We start from the raw sequence: 15,279 nt of genomic DNA on the forward strand, positions 1-15,279 counted from the left end.
AGAGGGCAAGGGCAAACTGGTTGAGATTGAGGGATAAGAATACGGCTTTCTTTCAAAACTTTGCGATAAATTGAGGGATAAGAATGAATAGTATAAGTGGGCTGCAAGGAGGGGATGGGCGGTTTGCGAGAAATTATTTTGAATCGATGGCGGACTGAACGGTGGCGAAGTTGCTTTTGAATCGATAGAGGAAAGCAGAAATGGTGAACACTCGAGAAGAGGTCTACTCCAAAGTTTCATTCTGCTATTGTCTTAGATATTTTGTTGCTATTGGGCTCCCTGGTCTTGGGCCGCTGAGATGGGTAAGGCTTGTTATTTTTGTTCTCCATAATAAAATCCAGTCCAATTTTATCCCTAAAAAACAAATTACCAACCCATAGAAGAGATGAACAAATCCGTAATTTTCATCTTCTTTCCTTTTGCTTTCATTTAATAAAAACAAAATATCTTTTTCTTTCATTTTCACATTTTAAAAATAAGGTATAAATATACTTTCAATATATATATTTATCTCATATTTAATATTTAATTCTTTACTTTTAATTTTAAAATTTAATCACTTTATTCCTTTAATATTAATAATTAAACTTCAATTAATAATATTATAAAATAAAATTAACTTGAATTATGTGGCATTTTAAAATTTAAAAAATTATTCAAAAATAAAAATAAAAACATTTGACATTTTTATTTATTGATTTAAGTTTTCACGCATATCATATTTCACATTTCTTTATTTTAAAATTTCATACATTCCAATCTAACTAAATTCATTTGACATCAAAAGTGGATTAAATTTTAAATTTTCAAATAAGATAGGGACTGCAAACAAATTAGACCGAAAATAAATAATCCAATTTTCTTCATGTTTCCTACGTTTGCGATATACGGTGAATAAGATTTTCAATAAAAAAATTCCACTGCTTTATCAACAAATTATATATTATCTAAATTAACAATTTTATTTTATTTTATTTTTTAGCTTTTGCATTATTCAATGTATATTGTTTAAAGTTACCAAGTTAAAATTTGCTTTTTATTTTATAAAAAAATACTCAAATTTATTAAATCACTTTACTCTTTTTATCATTCAAATTACCAAAGCCCCTTTTTTTTCAATTTTCTTCAAAGTAAAATTAAAAAATTAAAGAAAAATTCATTATAATTTTTATTTTTTTCATATCTTCCTAACAGTAGACGTCCGTCGGAAGATTCTTCTTCCGGTCTCAATAGCTTTGATTCTTTGTTCAAATCAAAGCTCCTTCGATTCCTTCAATTTTATTTATTTATTTTCAGGTATTTTTTTTCAATCTAACTTCAATTTCTTCTTAATTTTCTGTTTTTTTTTTTAATTTTGGTATGTTATTAAGCTTTTGCCGATCAAGTTTTACTGTAGTTCGAAACCCTAGCTTTTGTTTGGTTATCGAGAAAAATTAGATTATTGTATGATCTTATGTGTTTTTTTCTTTTCTGTTCAATTTATTTTGATACGGAAAAATAGAATTCAATTTGGTCAAATAGTCGTACAGTTGACTTTACCTTTTTTTTTGGTTGTTGTTTGAGATCTCATTAACTTGAAACAAGTTGAGCTAGAGATTTGATGCTTTTAGCTTTCTGGCATTTCCTAGCAACTAGGAAGGGTTATATTATTTTTTTGTTAATTTATTCTTTTTTTCTTTTGTTTGAAATCTGTATATTAGTAAAGTTCTATTGCTTGCTTTTTTTCGTTGAATTTGAATGTCGGCGGACGGCTTCGGATATAGAGTTTGTTGGTTTTAGGGTTTGTTTCTATAAGGAAATTCAAATGTTTTCAGGATATGTAATGTAGGGTTAAGAAGATTGCTTTGTTTGATATATCATTCTCAATTTTTTTTCCTTCGATATGAAGATTGATTGTTTGATGATTTCAAATGCATTGTTCAGTTTTGTTGTTGTTGAATGCAGATTTATTGTTTTGCATTTGTTTGTTTATTGAAGTGAAATTGAAAAAAGAAGAAGAAATAGATAAAGTGTTCAAGGTTAATAATCATTCGTTTTATAGATTAAACCAATTGACTATGATAGTTACATTGGGGAATACTAAGGGTGCTTAGCATTCACTTAATAACATGCTTGGGTTCTTTTTCTAACCATAGATACAAGGTTTTTATTATTATCTAAATTCCTAAGAGCAAACATAGTTAGGTTCTAAAATATGATTACTAGATTGTGCCTTTGCTCTTGTAGCATATGAAGTTGTTTTTACCATTCTCCAATATGAAATCATTGTTCAATGTCTCAACTGATGTAAAGATTTGCAGAATAATAGGAGATGGTAGTAAACTGATCTTGTGAAAACTGTGAGCTATATTGTAGTTGATAAGCTCTATGCAGTTTGGCCTCAAAATACATGATTGTTTTTTTCAATAAAATCTCTTGTATTTGTTGAAAGTCAAAGAGGAGAAAATATTATTTTCACTATTTTCTTAAGGGATGTGCACATGTGCTTTCAGTTGTTTATGATGAGTATATATTGGCTTGTGCTGCTTTGGTTGTTGCATTTCCCAATTTTCTATTTGATGTTAAACTTATTTTGCTTTTGTAAATAGGTTTACTTGATTGTATACGAATTTGAGGGGGATGAGGCATTAGTTTTCATGTGATGCCATCAACATGCGGACAGAGTCACAGGTCTCCATAGCCTCTGAGGCACAAAATAATCAAGAAAATATTCCTATTCAGGTTGGAGATCCCAAGGTAGTACCATCCACCTCGAATAATTCTGTGCTGGAGCAACCTGGTATGTCAATGCACTTATAATAATTTTCATCGTTTCAGTCCATACCATTTCCGTCTATGGAAAATACTGATCATGCATTTAATTGTTGTATGAATGTGTGAATTGAATGCCTAATGCTAGCTAAAAAGCCAACTCGGCAATGGGCTGCTTGGACACGTCAAGAGGAAGAGAGTTTCTTCACTGCATTACGACAAGTTGGGAAGGCAAGCCAATCTTATACGTCCTTTGGCTTTTAACATTTTCCTATATTATATTTCCTGACACTAGCATTACTTGCAGAATTTTGAGAAGATCACATGTCGTGTTCAAAGTAAAAACAAGGATCAGGTTGCTACTAGATTTTATTCTGATTGTTTCATAATCAATATAAGTCAGACTACAGTCTCTTGTCAGTGTTTTATTTGTCTTCTTCTTTTTGAAATTTGTAGGTCAGACATTATTACTATCGTCTTGTCAGGCGGATGAATAAACTTCTGGGTCCTGGATTATGTTTGGATGCCAAAAACTCTAAAGATACTAATGCAGCAATGCTTCGCTGGTAATGCTTGGAACTATCTTTTTCTTGTAACATATTTAAATAAATTCAAATATATAATTTGGAGGATGCATTGTTACAGCATTGCTAACTGCAGTTTTAAGTCTATCACTAGGCACCATTATATCTATTTATAGCAAATGTATTGAGCTGAGGTGCCCCATCAGAGGGCATATGGCAAAAACATTTCCTTTATATTCCCATTTTTAAGCATGACAGTTAGAATCTTAAATTTTTTATGCTATCATGCTGCAACAATGGTACATTAACAAATACTCGACCTATATTTTTGGTTTCATTGAAAAATAGATGTCTTCTTTTACAGGTGGTCTCTATTAGAAAAGTATAGCTGCAAAGCCTCGAAACTTCATTTGAAACCTCGAAGATTTAAAATTTTTATTGAAGCTTTGGTTAGTCAGAATCTTTTATGCTGCTTGTTTGCTATTTTTTCCCCGATCTAGATGACATTTTGTGCTTGTCCTGGACTGACTGATCTGTTGTTCCAATGAAGGAGCATCAACTTTTGAAAGACCGGAAGAAGAATGTACGAAAACGACCATCTCATGGTGAGAATATTTCACCTACATCTCCCAACACTACCACAAATCAGAGTAGGGCTTCTGGACATGATGCTCATACTGTCAAGCTGGTTCTTGTAGAGAGTCAAAACATTCAAAAGTTAGGACCTGGAAAAGGTTCATTTAAGCGTAATAGCAATGTAGGTGTTAATCGTAGCAATAACAAAGGGGAGTCAAATACCATGAAAGTTGCTTCAAATACCATGAAACCTGCAAGGCAGAGATGGAAATCAGGTACTCTACCCCTCAAATAAACAGTTAAATACAATAAACTGTATCTTCAGATTCTTGTGGCACAATAGGTTTTCCAATTTCTATTTACTTTTATGTTTTGCAGCCCTAATGCTATAGATGTTGGTTATTTAACTTTCTCGTTTCCACTTTCATATTTATAAACATTGTTGTTGATGCCATGGCTAACTTCATTTTACAGTTTCTTATGGTTCTTGCTTTGTATTATTAGCACCTGAAGTTTTAAAGCTTAGTACGGGAATTCCCATAATTCAATTTTCTTGTTTTCCATTCAAAATTATGGTAAAGTTGTATGGCTATACAATGTTTGGCAGTTGCCTCATCAGCTGCATATAAAAAATGGGAAAAGGCTGCAATTGCTGGTGTTTCTTTGGTTGCCGATGCTGCTGAGCATTTGGAGAGAACTACTAGTGACAAAGAAGTTGAACATGAACAAGATACACCAGGTGAGATTGAACAAATCGATTTGTCGATTATTTCCTTGAAAGGAATTGAAATTACCATGAACACAAGAAAATTTCTCAAGCTCCTTTTTTTCCACTCTAGATCCAGAGCATAAGATCCTTGAACCAGTTGACAATAATCAACTTCCTTTGCCTGCTTTCTCTCAAAATCCTTTTGCTGAGAGCAATGTACATGCTACTGTTAAACTTAAGCTCCAGCTCTTTCCAATTGATGACAATACTAGAAGAGCCTTGGAAATGGTGAGTGCCAAAGGGAAATATTATTCTGATTGTTATAATGTATCACCAAGTACTACCGGTTGTGAAGTATTAAGGAAATAATTAGTCTTGATCTCTTGTTAGGATAAACACAATCCATACTTGGAACTCACTCTTAGTATTCGAAAGAAGATATCATCAGTACTGGAGCATCTGAATCGAAAATGGGGCAACTCAAGTGTAGCATCAGGAGTGGTTATGCTTTTCCCTTATGGTGTTCAAAGAGAAAACCTTAGGGCTTATCAGAGATGGACTCAAGCAGCCATTGTCAGTGCAGCAGACGTATATGCAATGATTGGAAGGCCCCAAGTATTTCGCCTAAGGTTTTTTCCTAAATGATTTTGTCCTCGTAGCTATCTTCTGTTTTATAGATTTGTATGATTGCTGATATAAGCTCTCTTTGAAGGTATGGTTGGGTTTCTGATGCTGAAGTTGAATCTTTGACACGGCAAGCACCTGTTTCTTCATCCTACCTTTCCAATGTGCATAATATGAATGCTGAAAGTAGGAAGAGCTGTGTTATGGAAGAAGCACAAGTATCTGCCTCATCTAACAATGATATGTCTAAGAAACTTGATGATCCTTGCAAGAATCAGCCAATATTACAGAAAGAAAATAATGCCCTGGAACCTCCTCGAACTGGTTTTCCCACCTTGACGGAAAAAAACCTTTCCACTGGTCTTAAAGACAATTTTGGGGATTCCCCTATTCCTGCAAGAAATGCATCATCAGATAGAAGTGAGACTTGCAATCTTGCTATTATGAGATGGTTGGCAGATGCAGTAAGTTCCCATCACTTTGTTGAAGTTTTCGAATCTGTTTGAGAGTTTCAGCTGGCAATTATGATTTAAAATCAAAATCTGTTAATCATCCATCATCTTCATTTTGATCACCCCCATATTCCCGACATCTTACTTTCTTTTGTTTGCATAGGATGATCAGAGATTGAGAAATAGCACTGCTGCATTATCTGCTGGTGAATGGGCCGACAGTCTTACAAACATAAGTGTCGGAGAACTTCTTGCAGAAGTGCCTCATGACTTGGATGGTAACTGTGTTGATTGCGCTGTTACAGAGAACTCGCAATGTCTTCAGCAGATTCCATTCAGCTGTGATTCATTTGACGCAGCCATTGCTGCTCATATTTCTATGCATCAAAACAAGATGGACATTCCATCAATACCATCCCATGCATCTTCTATCTGGGATGCAGAAGATACATGTGATGCCTTCTTATTTCGAAAGAATCCTATTCCTTGTACCAATGTTCCTAGATTCTCCGGTATTACTTCACAAGCAGCCTGCAAACAGATTGCAAGACAAAACTTAGCAGAATTGAGCACCCATTCTAAGGTATGTCTTACTTCCGGTTCAGGAAATTTGATTGTCTGATTGTTTGAATAATTATCTGAAATTAAGGTATAATATCATTCTGCTCTCACAGGAATCACCTGATCCAGTGGAGCCAATGGAAAATTCTGCTTGTGAAGACCTCACAGATGAGTGTCCATCTGATCCACACATCATGGATACTACGGAAAACGATTTCAACGGGCTGACTGACATTTATTGGGTATGTTAGCTTTTCTATTACCAGCAAACCAAGTGTTTGCTAAGTCATAAATTCTTTATACAGCTGACCATCATTCTTGTTCCTTCGCATCACAGCCTGAGTCTCTTGGACCACTGGATCTCGATATACCGACTTGTAAGTACCATACTGAAGAATTAATTTTCAGTGATAGCCTTGGAGGTTTGAGCCGTTTAATAGCCAGTAGTCTGGATGCTTTTCAAAATTGTTCATTTTTCGGAACGGACAAGAGAGAACCAACGTCAACAGTAGGAGCTCAGGATACTTTCTCCTCAGCTTTTAAAATTAGCAGTGACAACTGAAACCGTAATCAAGTTTAGTTTCCGGTGAAAAACACTAATTGCGAGTGAGAGGTATGTTCTTGGAAACTTTCAATGGTGTGACTAACAAGTTTGTTTGACCTTAAAATGCTAAAAGAGAATAGGTTGATCAGAGCCAGGAGAATTCTGGCTTTATTAATGAACAAGCCTCTTCAACTATGTACAAAGCACTTTACTTCCCATACTTGTACATCTTTCTTCTTTCAGAAATTGAACTTTGACCCATTTTATTAGTGGAAATGGTATCATATTGTTTCGGTGTACCGTTTTTAATTTATCAATATTTTTAAAAATATTTATTTTATTTACATAAAAAATTATATTCAACAATAAATTTCAAAAATAAAGATCTAAAATAAACGAGGAAAAGTATCTGATGCTAGAAAAAGGAGAGTTGGAGTTTTTTCTATTTTTTTGGTCGTACTTATGGTAACTACCATTAAGAGTAGTGACTAATCCCTTGTTGCCGGTGTTTTTCGAAGCAAATAACTAGTCATAAAATGTGTTTTATTTTCATTAGTAGAGATTGAATTCTAATCACATAATTAAAGGACGAAGTGAGTAATCATCACATTACACCTCATTTAAAGGAGAATTGGTGTTGAATGTATCAATTCACTACTAAAACAATGTCAACTAATTAGTACGATTAAAATTAATGTAGAATTGATTATCTCAATTGGAGCTGGTAAAATATTCGAACTCAAATAAGTTTCGATTTGATTTAATTTAATAAGGTTGAAAATTTTTTTATTGTAAATTTTGGTTTTGGGGCAAGTCAAAGTAAAGTTTTACATATGAGATTAGCTTGAATATATATAATAAATTTATATTAAGATTAGTTAATTAAAATTAAAATTAAAATTATTGTTCACTATAATAAAATATTAAGAAAAAAATTAAAAATGAAGTTATTTTAGAACAAGTTCGAAACGTATAAATCAATATTTTAATTTTGGTAGTCCTCCACTGAGTTGGGTCCCACAAAAACCTCGAAAGGCCAAGTCGAGCCGGTGAGTGGCCAAGTGGGTGGCTTAGAGAACATCCAAACGTCAGCTTTGGGATTCGAAGATTAGCTATCCCCAAAAGGGTTTATTCCATGGGCTGAGCCGATCAACTTACATCCAAAGCCCAAAGCCAAACACATCAAGTTGCCGCATTTACTCGCTTCCAAACACGCCTTTTTTGCACATCTAACGCCTATTACATCACCGTCAAAAAAATTACTACGTACACACTACACAATGCAATAATATACAGAAAAAATCATACAGTACTTTGTTTTTTGTGGGTCACCGTCACAGACAAGGAATCCCCGGACATGACAGGCACTTTATATTACCCACTTAAACCAAAAAAATGTTTAATTATAATTTAGTCCTCCTTTTATGTTATAATTTAAGTTTAATCTCTTTACTATAATTTCACATAGTTTAGTTCTCTATTTCTGAATTCAAATTGATAACATAGTTAGATGATGTGGATTTTTTTGAAAAAAAACACTCAATTGTCTTGTAAATTTATCATGGGTAAATTATGGTAGAGGTCATCTAATTATTTTCTTTTTCTTTTTTGGTCACTTGACTATGAAAAGTTAGAAAATAGTTGTCAAATTATTCAATTTTATCTTTTTTTGTCACCAACTGACTAACATAAAAATGAAAGCGTTCAACAATCCAAGATAGTTAGGTGATCAAAAATGGAAAAATTAAATAATTAAGTGACTATTTTGTAACTTTTCATGATTGAATAACAAAAAAAAATATAATTAGGTGACTAAATTTTCATTGTGCGGCTGAATAATATTATACAGATAAGGTTAAAATATATCCTAAGTTTTCGTACTTTTCCTATATTTAGAATTTAATCCCACTTCTTTTTATTTTAAGAAAATTAATCTTTATTTTTCAGATTTAGAAATTCAAGTTCGATTGTTACCCTTGTTAAACTTCTTTTGTTACATGGCCACCAAATAAATATTTTTGTTATTTCAAAATATCACATCAATGAATTTAATAAATGAATTTTCATAATGTAAACAAATTGGACCTAACTTTTGAAAATTCAAAAAGTAGAGAACTAAATTTCAAAAAGTAACAATATAGGGATTAAATTACAAATATAAAAATATTAAAGAATTTAGAGTAGATTTTAACCTATAAATTAAGTCAAATTAAAATAGAAGGAAGTAGAAGGACTAAAACTGAATTAAACCATAACATTCCTCAATGTTCAGTAAAATAAAAATCCGTTTCGATTCCGTTATATATACTTTTTTTTTTTACTTTTTCATCATTTTTTTTTATTTCTTGGCGGTTTTAAGCTTTACTCTTTCGAACATTCGCTTATTTAATTTTATTTTTATTTTCACTGAACACTCTCTCTTTATCTTGATCTCAAAGGTCAGGTTTTTTTCCTTTGTTTTTTTTTAAATTGAGATTTTTTATTTGTTTTCATATATTATATCAGATCTTGAATTTGTGTTCCTTTTTTCTTTTATACTTTTATTAAAGGCTTCTGTTTTGAGCTGGAAATTAAGTAGATCGGAGAGTGATAAGTGGTTGCCGTGTTGTTTACAGATGAAATGAGGTATGTTTAGTTTTTTTTTTCCCCTTAGTTTAACAGCTTGCGATTTTAGTGTTTGTTTGGTTACTGAGAAAACACCGGGAAAAAGAAAACGGAAAAGAAAATTTGTTTGGATTTTTTTTTTGTCTCGTCGGTTTTCATGTTTTAGTAAAGTGGATAAGCTTCTTCAAATTTTTTTTTGTTCCTTTTTTTTTCGCGAGATTAGGAAATGAAAATTTTAAAATTTAGCTGAGCTAAGCAGCTAGAGTAGGCTCTTTGTATGTATATGTATATATTATATTTATCTAAGGAATGTTAGGTATTGAAATTGCAAAATCGTTTTTTATTTGAAATTCTACTTGCAGTTCATGAAATTTTTTTAAATGTTAGATTACTAGTTGAAATTTATAGACTTGAAGTTTATCATTTTCATCTTTTAGTATTCTGGGATTTTTGTTTATTGTAAATTTGTATCATGGCTAGAATCTTCATTGGCTTGTTGATATTTTGTTGTACTAATTAGTCTCTTTAAAGGTTATAATTTCTGATGCAGGTGAGAATATAAGGTCTATAGCAACTTAGAACACTATACAATTACATTACATGGGGAAAAGAAATTAAAATACTAGAGGACACAAATTATAATACAAACATGACAGGAATTCATGAACTAGTCAAAATCTATATAGCATGAATTATTAACGCACCAAAGTTTATATAAATATGTATTACCTTAAACAAAAGTATGACAAAGTGAAGGTACACAAGTACGATACTGAGTACTATATTGATGATTAACTCAAAAGTGTTTGTTTATTTAAAATTCCTTCCTTGAAGTTAATTAGTGGAATTGTGAATGTCTGTTTGCCATTTTGCCTGGATTTGTTAAGTCAACTATTTTTTGATGTCCCAAGGACAATAATTTTATCAATTTCTTTCCATTTGATGTAGGGAAAAACTGGAAACATGAATGCAGGTCTTGAATTGTAGTACAAGTTAAGGTTATAAAATGAGAACTGAGAGGAAACCGCATTTGATAAAGAAGCCTGCTGATGCAAAACGTCAAAGGGTAAGAAACTGTTCTTTAACCTTTTTTATTTGTGGATTTACCATTAGCTTCAATATTTGAAAATCTTATGTGTTTCATGAGTCCATGACTCCCTATCCTTAGGTTTTGCAACTTGCAGAGCAATGCAATGCATGCCTTTTATTTAATTATGAAATTTGATCCAATAATTTTTGGGAGTACCTGAGGTATCTTCTTAAAAGGAAAAATCAATTTTCAATTATTTAATGCTTATTTTAATGTTTCTTTGTTTTGCCTCCTTTTTTTTTTTTTAAATTGATGCTTAGTGACCTTTTACAGTCTTGGTCTTCCCTCCACATCTTTTTACTTATGACATTCTCCTTAAATAAGCATGAAATTTGATAAATTATACAATGCCCCCTCGCCCTCTCCTCCTGCTTGTGTTGTCTGGATATAGGTTGATGAATCCCTTGGCCCTGGCTTGAAAGATGAAGCAACTGAGGTTGAGCATTTACTCGTGGAACCCAAAAGTGAACATGTCTCGGTAGACAGAGTCTTTTGTTTTGGGAAGGAGAATATAGAAAAACACTTGAAAATGGAGGACTTCTCTTGTGCTTTTGATTATGGCTGGAAAATTGGTTCTGGTAATTCTCTAATAGCTTTTCACTGCTCTTTTTACTGATGCTGTTGTTTAGACAGAAAAGGAAGACGATCCTTGAAGTGTTTCTAAGTTGTCAGTGGCATCATGTAGAAGTATTGACAGTGTTCAATAAGTACTCTTTGAGGGTTCAGTCTCATCCCTTTAAAAACGAAGTGTGTGGCTATTTTCCAGGGACAGAAAAATGAAAACAGTGCATTCTAGATGCATGAACTTGCTAACATTCTTTTGTAGAATGATTTGAGCATAAAATTTCTGTGCCCTTTGTTCTGCACATGCACAAACGACATATATTGTGCTTTGAACTGGTTAAAATAAATGCTTCCGGGGTTATTGAGCTTTTTATCTCTAAATTGATTGAACTAATTAATCCTGCTTAGTATATGTTTTTATTAATTTTATCCAATTAGTTGGTCTGGATAACTCAAAAGTTAGCATTAATTGTTTAAAGTCCAGAAAGTTCTGAGTTGTGCCAGGACAGTTTTGGACTAGATGTTCTAAGACTTGATTTCAAGTAATGAATGGTCATAATCATCTCAGGACATGAAAGCTTATGAGTCAAAGGCATGTGGGGATTATCCTTGAGTAGCATTCCAAGATTTGGTGCTTATTTGCTGTTAGACATATGTTTCTCAAATATTGCACTAAAGTATGTGAGAATGAACTAGTAGAAACTAGACACTAACTCTATATTCCTTTGTCGAACACAAGAAATGCTGTTGTTCAGCTTTTTATTTTCTGAGTTTTTCTTCTGATGCTGTTAAAACTTTTCTTCTTGATAAGGTGGGCTGGATTCTATCCACGGTCAAGGAGGAGATGATTTGAAGCTTGAAGTATGTATTACTTAGTCCTGAGGCTGTCATGTCATATCCAATTCATGTTTGATGCATTACTTTCCTTATATTTTCTGTCTTATGCTTTATAAATGCTTGTTATTGCTTCCCCTTTTATTTGTTTTCTTTTGAAGGTTGTGTTCTATATACAATCCTGCATATGTGGTATGCTTATATCTGATGAAATACTGCTCTAATAGGTTCTTGATGGATTGCTGGATGAAGTTGATGAAGTGGATGATATTCAAGCAGCACATGATCTCTCCAGTGCATGTGAAGATTTTCTTTTGGGTGAGTCTTCTTTTGTTAATTGTCTATCAGCTATGTTCTATAACACAGGATGCTCTTATTTATGTTCCCTCTTTTTCTTTTTCTGGTTAAGATATTGAATTTCCAGAAAAGTTCTCTGAATTGGACTGTGGCCCTTACGAAGGATCAAATTTGCGTAACTCAAGTTCTGAAAGTCATTCACCTGGTGGAAGTAGTAATAGTGTTGGTGGCATGTCAGAATCATCGATTGTAACTGTTCAAGAATCCAACAGCAAGAATGGTGTGCTTGGGAAGATGGTCAATTGTGATATACATCATACCATTAGGAGCGAATGTGGGTGTCAGGCTCCAGTTATGGAAACCATTCGTCCTAGTAAAGAACATGGGCAAGATTTTGTCGAGTCTGATGATGAAAAACCTTTAGTAAGTTTTATAGTGTCTAATAAGAAAGTAAAAAGCTCTGTTAAAGTAACAAAAGGTGGCACTCTTCTCCGACAGAAGAGACTTCGGAAACCTACTAAGAGGTATATTGAGGAATTTTCTAGAAATTCTACTACTTCTGGGAAGAACAAGTGCCTTAAAGTCAGATCACAAGAAGAATTTTCACAAATCCCATCTGAATCCCAACCAAGAAGAGGACGTCCCAAGAAAATTATGCCAAAAATGGTAGAACTGCCACTTTTCTGCTCTTTTCTCTCTCTTATCTCTCACTTCAGTTGCTTGTTTATGTTTTTATTCATCATTTTCATTTATTTAGATATCGGCCTTGATTGCTGTGTGGTTGCCATGAAACCTAGAGAACCACAGAGTATCGAGGAATAAAAACAAATATTGTAAATTCTAGTTGCAAATTGGTGATATTTCCCACAAATACATGTTAAAACCATGGTTTTCAGAACTAGTCCAGATGGTTGGACTGAAACTGGTTTAATGAGTTTTTAATGATTTTTTATCGGGGCGGTGAACTGGTGCACTGACTGGTTCGACCACTGGTCCAGTTCTGAAAACCTTAGTTAAAACATTAAATGTAAGGAAATGGTTTTTAAAAATCTTCACTGCCTTCTGGTAACACATATTTGTTGACATCTTGGTAGGGTTATTCTGCTGTATTTTAGTATAGAAATTTATTATGGTATCATATCTGCATTGATACATGCTGTATGGAACCTTTTGTAAATTGTATGGAGAACTTTATGATATTAGATTTTCTTATATGCAAACTTTGAGCTAGAATAAAATAAGTGACTACTGAGGATGTGATACTGTTGTTCTCACTTGCACAAGGAGATGGCATTCTCATTCCTTGATTTTCGTTTTATGTTTTGCAGCTTTGGAAGTAGTAAATCGTACTTCCTTCAGTGTGATTATTTTTCTCGTTTTCTTTGCAGGAGTTTGGATCTGATTGTGAGCTTTCAGCATCTGAATCTGAAGATGAGTGTAAGAGAACCAAAAGATCCAAAACGGCTTGTGATAGGAGGAAGCATCAAAGGATGTGGACTCTTGCGGAGGTGATTAAGTTAGTTGATGGAATTGCTCAATATGGTGTTGGAAGATGGACCGATATTAAAAAGCTTCTATTTGCATCGTCTGCTTACCGGACACCTGTTGATCTAAGGGTACCTCACTGCTTTATCCAACCATATAGTTTTCCCCATGTTTTCATACTCAAATTATTTTTAAATACGGATCTCCCTCTACAGGACAAATGGCGAAACCTTCTAAGATCTAGCTCTGCTCATAAACACAACAGGAAAGAGGTTAGCTTCCCGTTGTTCGTTTTTTCCTTCTTTATTTGCACTTTCATATGCAAATTATTGTTTCGAGTTACATTACTCCTTATTGGACTTACCACTTCTAGTCTGATTCCAAGAACCTGATTTGATTAACCCGACTCTACCTTGTTTGACTATAAAAAGTCAACAATCTGAACCCTTTGAACTTGGAATGACTCAAACAATTAACCCAAAAAGACCTAAGTGTACATGACCAAACCCAACCTGAAACGACTCCAACCCAAAATGACCCGAACTCAAAAATGAACAAAATCGACATGACCTAACAATTTCAAAACTTAAAACTGACTCAATCCAAATTGATTTGATCTGCCTAATTAAGTGGTCCACTCACTGCTATGTCAGTAGGACAATTTTTCTTCATGATCATATTGTGTTTTACTAAGAACAGTTTATATATGGTGCAATTACAATCATTGTTTTAAACGTTAGTTGCAGGGTGAGACTAACGTGAAGCATTATGTACGTCCGTTACCAAAGACAGTGGTATGCCGTATCCGTGAACTTGCAACCATTCATCCATACCCAAAGGCTCGCAGCCCAAATCTTTCATCCATCAATTCCGATCCTTCATCCAAACAATCGACAACAACTAAAGGCACTCCAATCAACACTCACGGGAGAAACCTACGCGGAAAGAAGTGTAATTGAAGTAGTGCATTTTCAGTCGATTTGCAGCGAATCAAAGCTGCAATTCGAGTTTTAGTTGTAAAGAAGCCGTGTTTTTTCTCCTAACAGTCCCCCTCTTTTAACACCTATCGCAATCTGCACATATAAATATGTTCCCAGACCAGTAGGAAATATCTGGTAAATGTTGCAACAAGGTAAAAGAAACACAACTTTTAGCAATTTTAATAGCCAGGAATATGGCTAAACTGATGTTTAAACAATATGTTTTACTTACATATTTTGTGCACAAGCTTCAGTTTTAGTTCGAAACTCGAAAATTCCGGTGTCTGTAATTGCATTTGAAGCAGTTATGGTTATGGAATTTGTTTCCTTTTGCCTTCTCTTTTGCTGGAAATTTGTCTTCTCGTTTGATAGAAAATGCCTCTTTTCAGGCTTGTTTATGGGTGGGATCGAATTATCCTATATTAAGTTTACCAGATTAAGTAGATAACCGAGTCTAGAGAACTCGGGCTTTGGACAGATCCAATCATCATTTTTCTTCTCGAGTCTTTGAAAGAAGTTACACAATTTGATTTTAAAGTTAAACATAACTTGAGTTAGTGGTTGAGTGTTTATGATGTTATAAGTCAATACTGTTAGTGATTATAAAGTAATTTTTCATATCAAAATGTAATTTTAAGTAAATATAAGGGAGTAGTTTACAATTTACCCATATTTTTATTTTAA

At 33.3% G+C, this 15,279-nt stretch overlaps 2 protein-coding genes across 5 annotated transcripts; both read left to right on the forward strand.

The window, feature by feature from the left end:
- Positions 1–880: 880 nt before the first annotated feature.
- LOC108462304 (TSL-kinase interacting protein 1) lies at positions 881–7,070 on the forward strand. 3 transcript variants are annotated; one of them, XM_017762281.2, is made up of 15 exons: positions 887–1,296; positions 2,589–2,779; positions 2,900–2,982; positions 3,059–3,106; positions 3,208–3,317; positions 3,640–3,724; positions 3,826–3,880; positions 3,974–4,126; positions 4,459–4,590; positions 4,691–4,848; positions 4,951–5,189; positions 5,273–5,648; positions 5,800–6,219; positions 6,311–6,439; positions 6,535–7,070. In XM_017762281.2, exons 2-15 carry the CDS (start codon positions 2,653–2,655, stop codon positions 6,757–6,759), a joined length of 2,340 nt encoding a protein of 779 aa, XP_017617770.1. In that variant the 5' UTR covers positions 887–1,296; positions 2,589–2,652; the 3' UTR covers positions 6,760–7,070. The 3 variants fall into 3 exon arrangements, with proteins under 3 accessions (XP_017617763.1, XP_017617770.1, XP_052881156.1); XM_017762274.2 differs by having other exon boundaries at positions 881–1,296; positions 3,826–4,126; XM_053025196.1 differs by lacking the exon at positions 887–1,296 and adding an exon at positions 1,479–1,640 and having other exon boundaries at positions 3,826–4,126.
- Positions 7,071–9,032: 1,962 nt separating this feature from the next.
- Positions 9,033–14,947, forward strand: LOC108467126 (uncharacterized). 2 transcript variants are annotated; one of them, XM_017767649.2, is made up of 10 exons: positions 9,033–9,179; positions 9,291–9,366; positions 10,294–10,411; positions 10,827–11,013; positions 11,811–11,860; positions 12,061–12,151; positions 12,243–12,796; positions 13,519–13,746; positions 13,831–13,887; positions 14,362–14,947. In XM_017767649.2, exons 3-10 carry the CDS (start codon positions 10,352–10,354, stop codon positions 14,572–14,574), a joined length of 1,440 nt encoding a protein of 479 aa, XP_017623138.1. In that variant the 5' UTR covers positions 9,033–9,179; positions 9,291–9,366; positions 10,294–10,351; the 3' UTR covers positions 14,575–14,947. The 2 variants fall into 2 exon arrangements, with proteins under 2 accessions (XP_017623138.1, XP_017623137.1); XM_017767648.2 differs by having other exon boundaries at positions 9,034–9,179; positions 14,356–14,947.
- Positions 14,948–15,279: the final 332 nt, after the last annotated feature.

Source organism: Gossypium arboreum, chromosome 2, assembly GCF_025698485.1.
Source record: "Gossypium arboreum isolate Shixiya-1 chromosome 2, ASM2569848v2, whole genome shotgun sequence".
Lineage (NCBI taxonomy): Eukaryota > Viridiplantae > Streptophyta > Magnoliopsida > Malvales > Malvaceae > Gossypium > Gossypium arboreum.

Bases quoted from the DNA above. Each gene is read 5' to 3' on its own strand.
- LOC108462304 (XM_017762274.2), top strand. From the start codon at position 2,653: ATGCGGACAGAGTCACAGGTCTCCATAGCCTCTGAGGCACAAAATAAT. The intron at 2,983-3,058 runs GCAAGCCAATCT...CATTACTTGCAG, and splicing joins CATTACGACAAGTTGGGAAG to AATTTTGAGAAGATCACATG. The intron at 3,725-3,825 runs GTTAGTCAGAAT...GTTCCAATGAAG, and splicing joins AAATTTTTATTGAAGCTTTG to GAGCATCAACTTTTGAAAGA.
- LOC108467126 (XM_017767648.2), top strand. From the start codon at position 10,352: ATGAGAACTGAGAGGAAACCGCATTTGATAAAGAAGCCTGCTGATGCA. The intron at 13,747-13,830 runs GTACCTCACTGC...CTCCCTCTACAG, and splicing joins GGACACCTGTTGATCTAAGG to GACAAATGGCGAAACCTTCT. The intron at 13,888-14,355 runs GTTAGCTTCCCG...TTTAAACGTTAG, and splicing joins ATAAACACAACAGGAAAGAG to TTGCAGGGTGAGACTAACGT.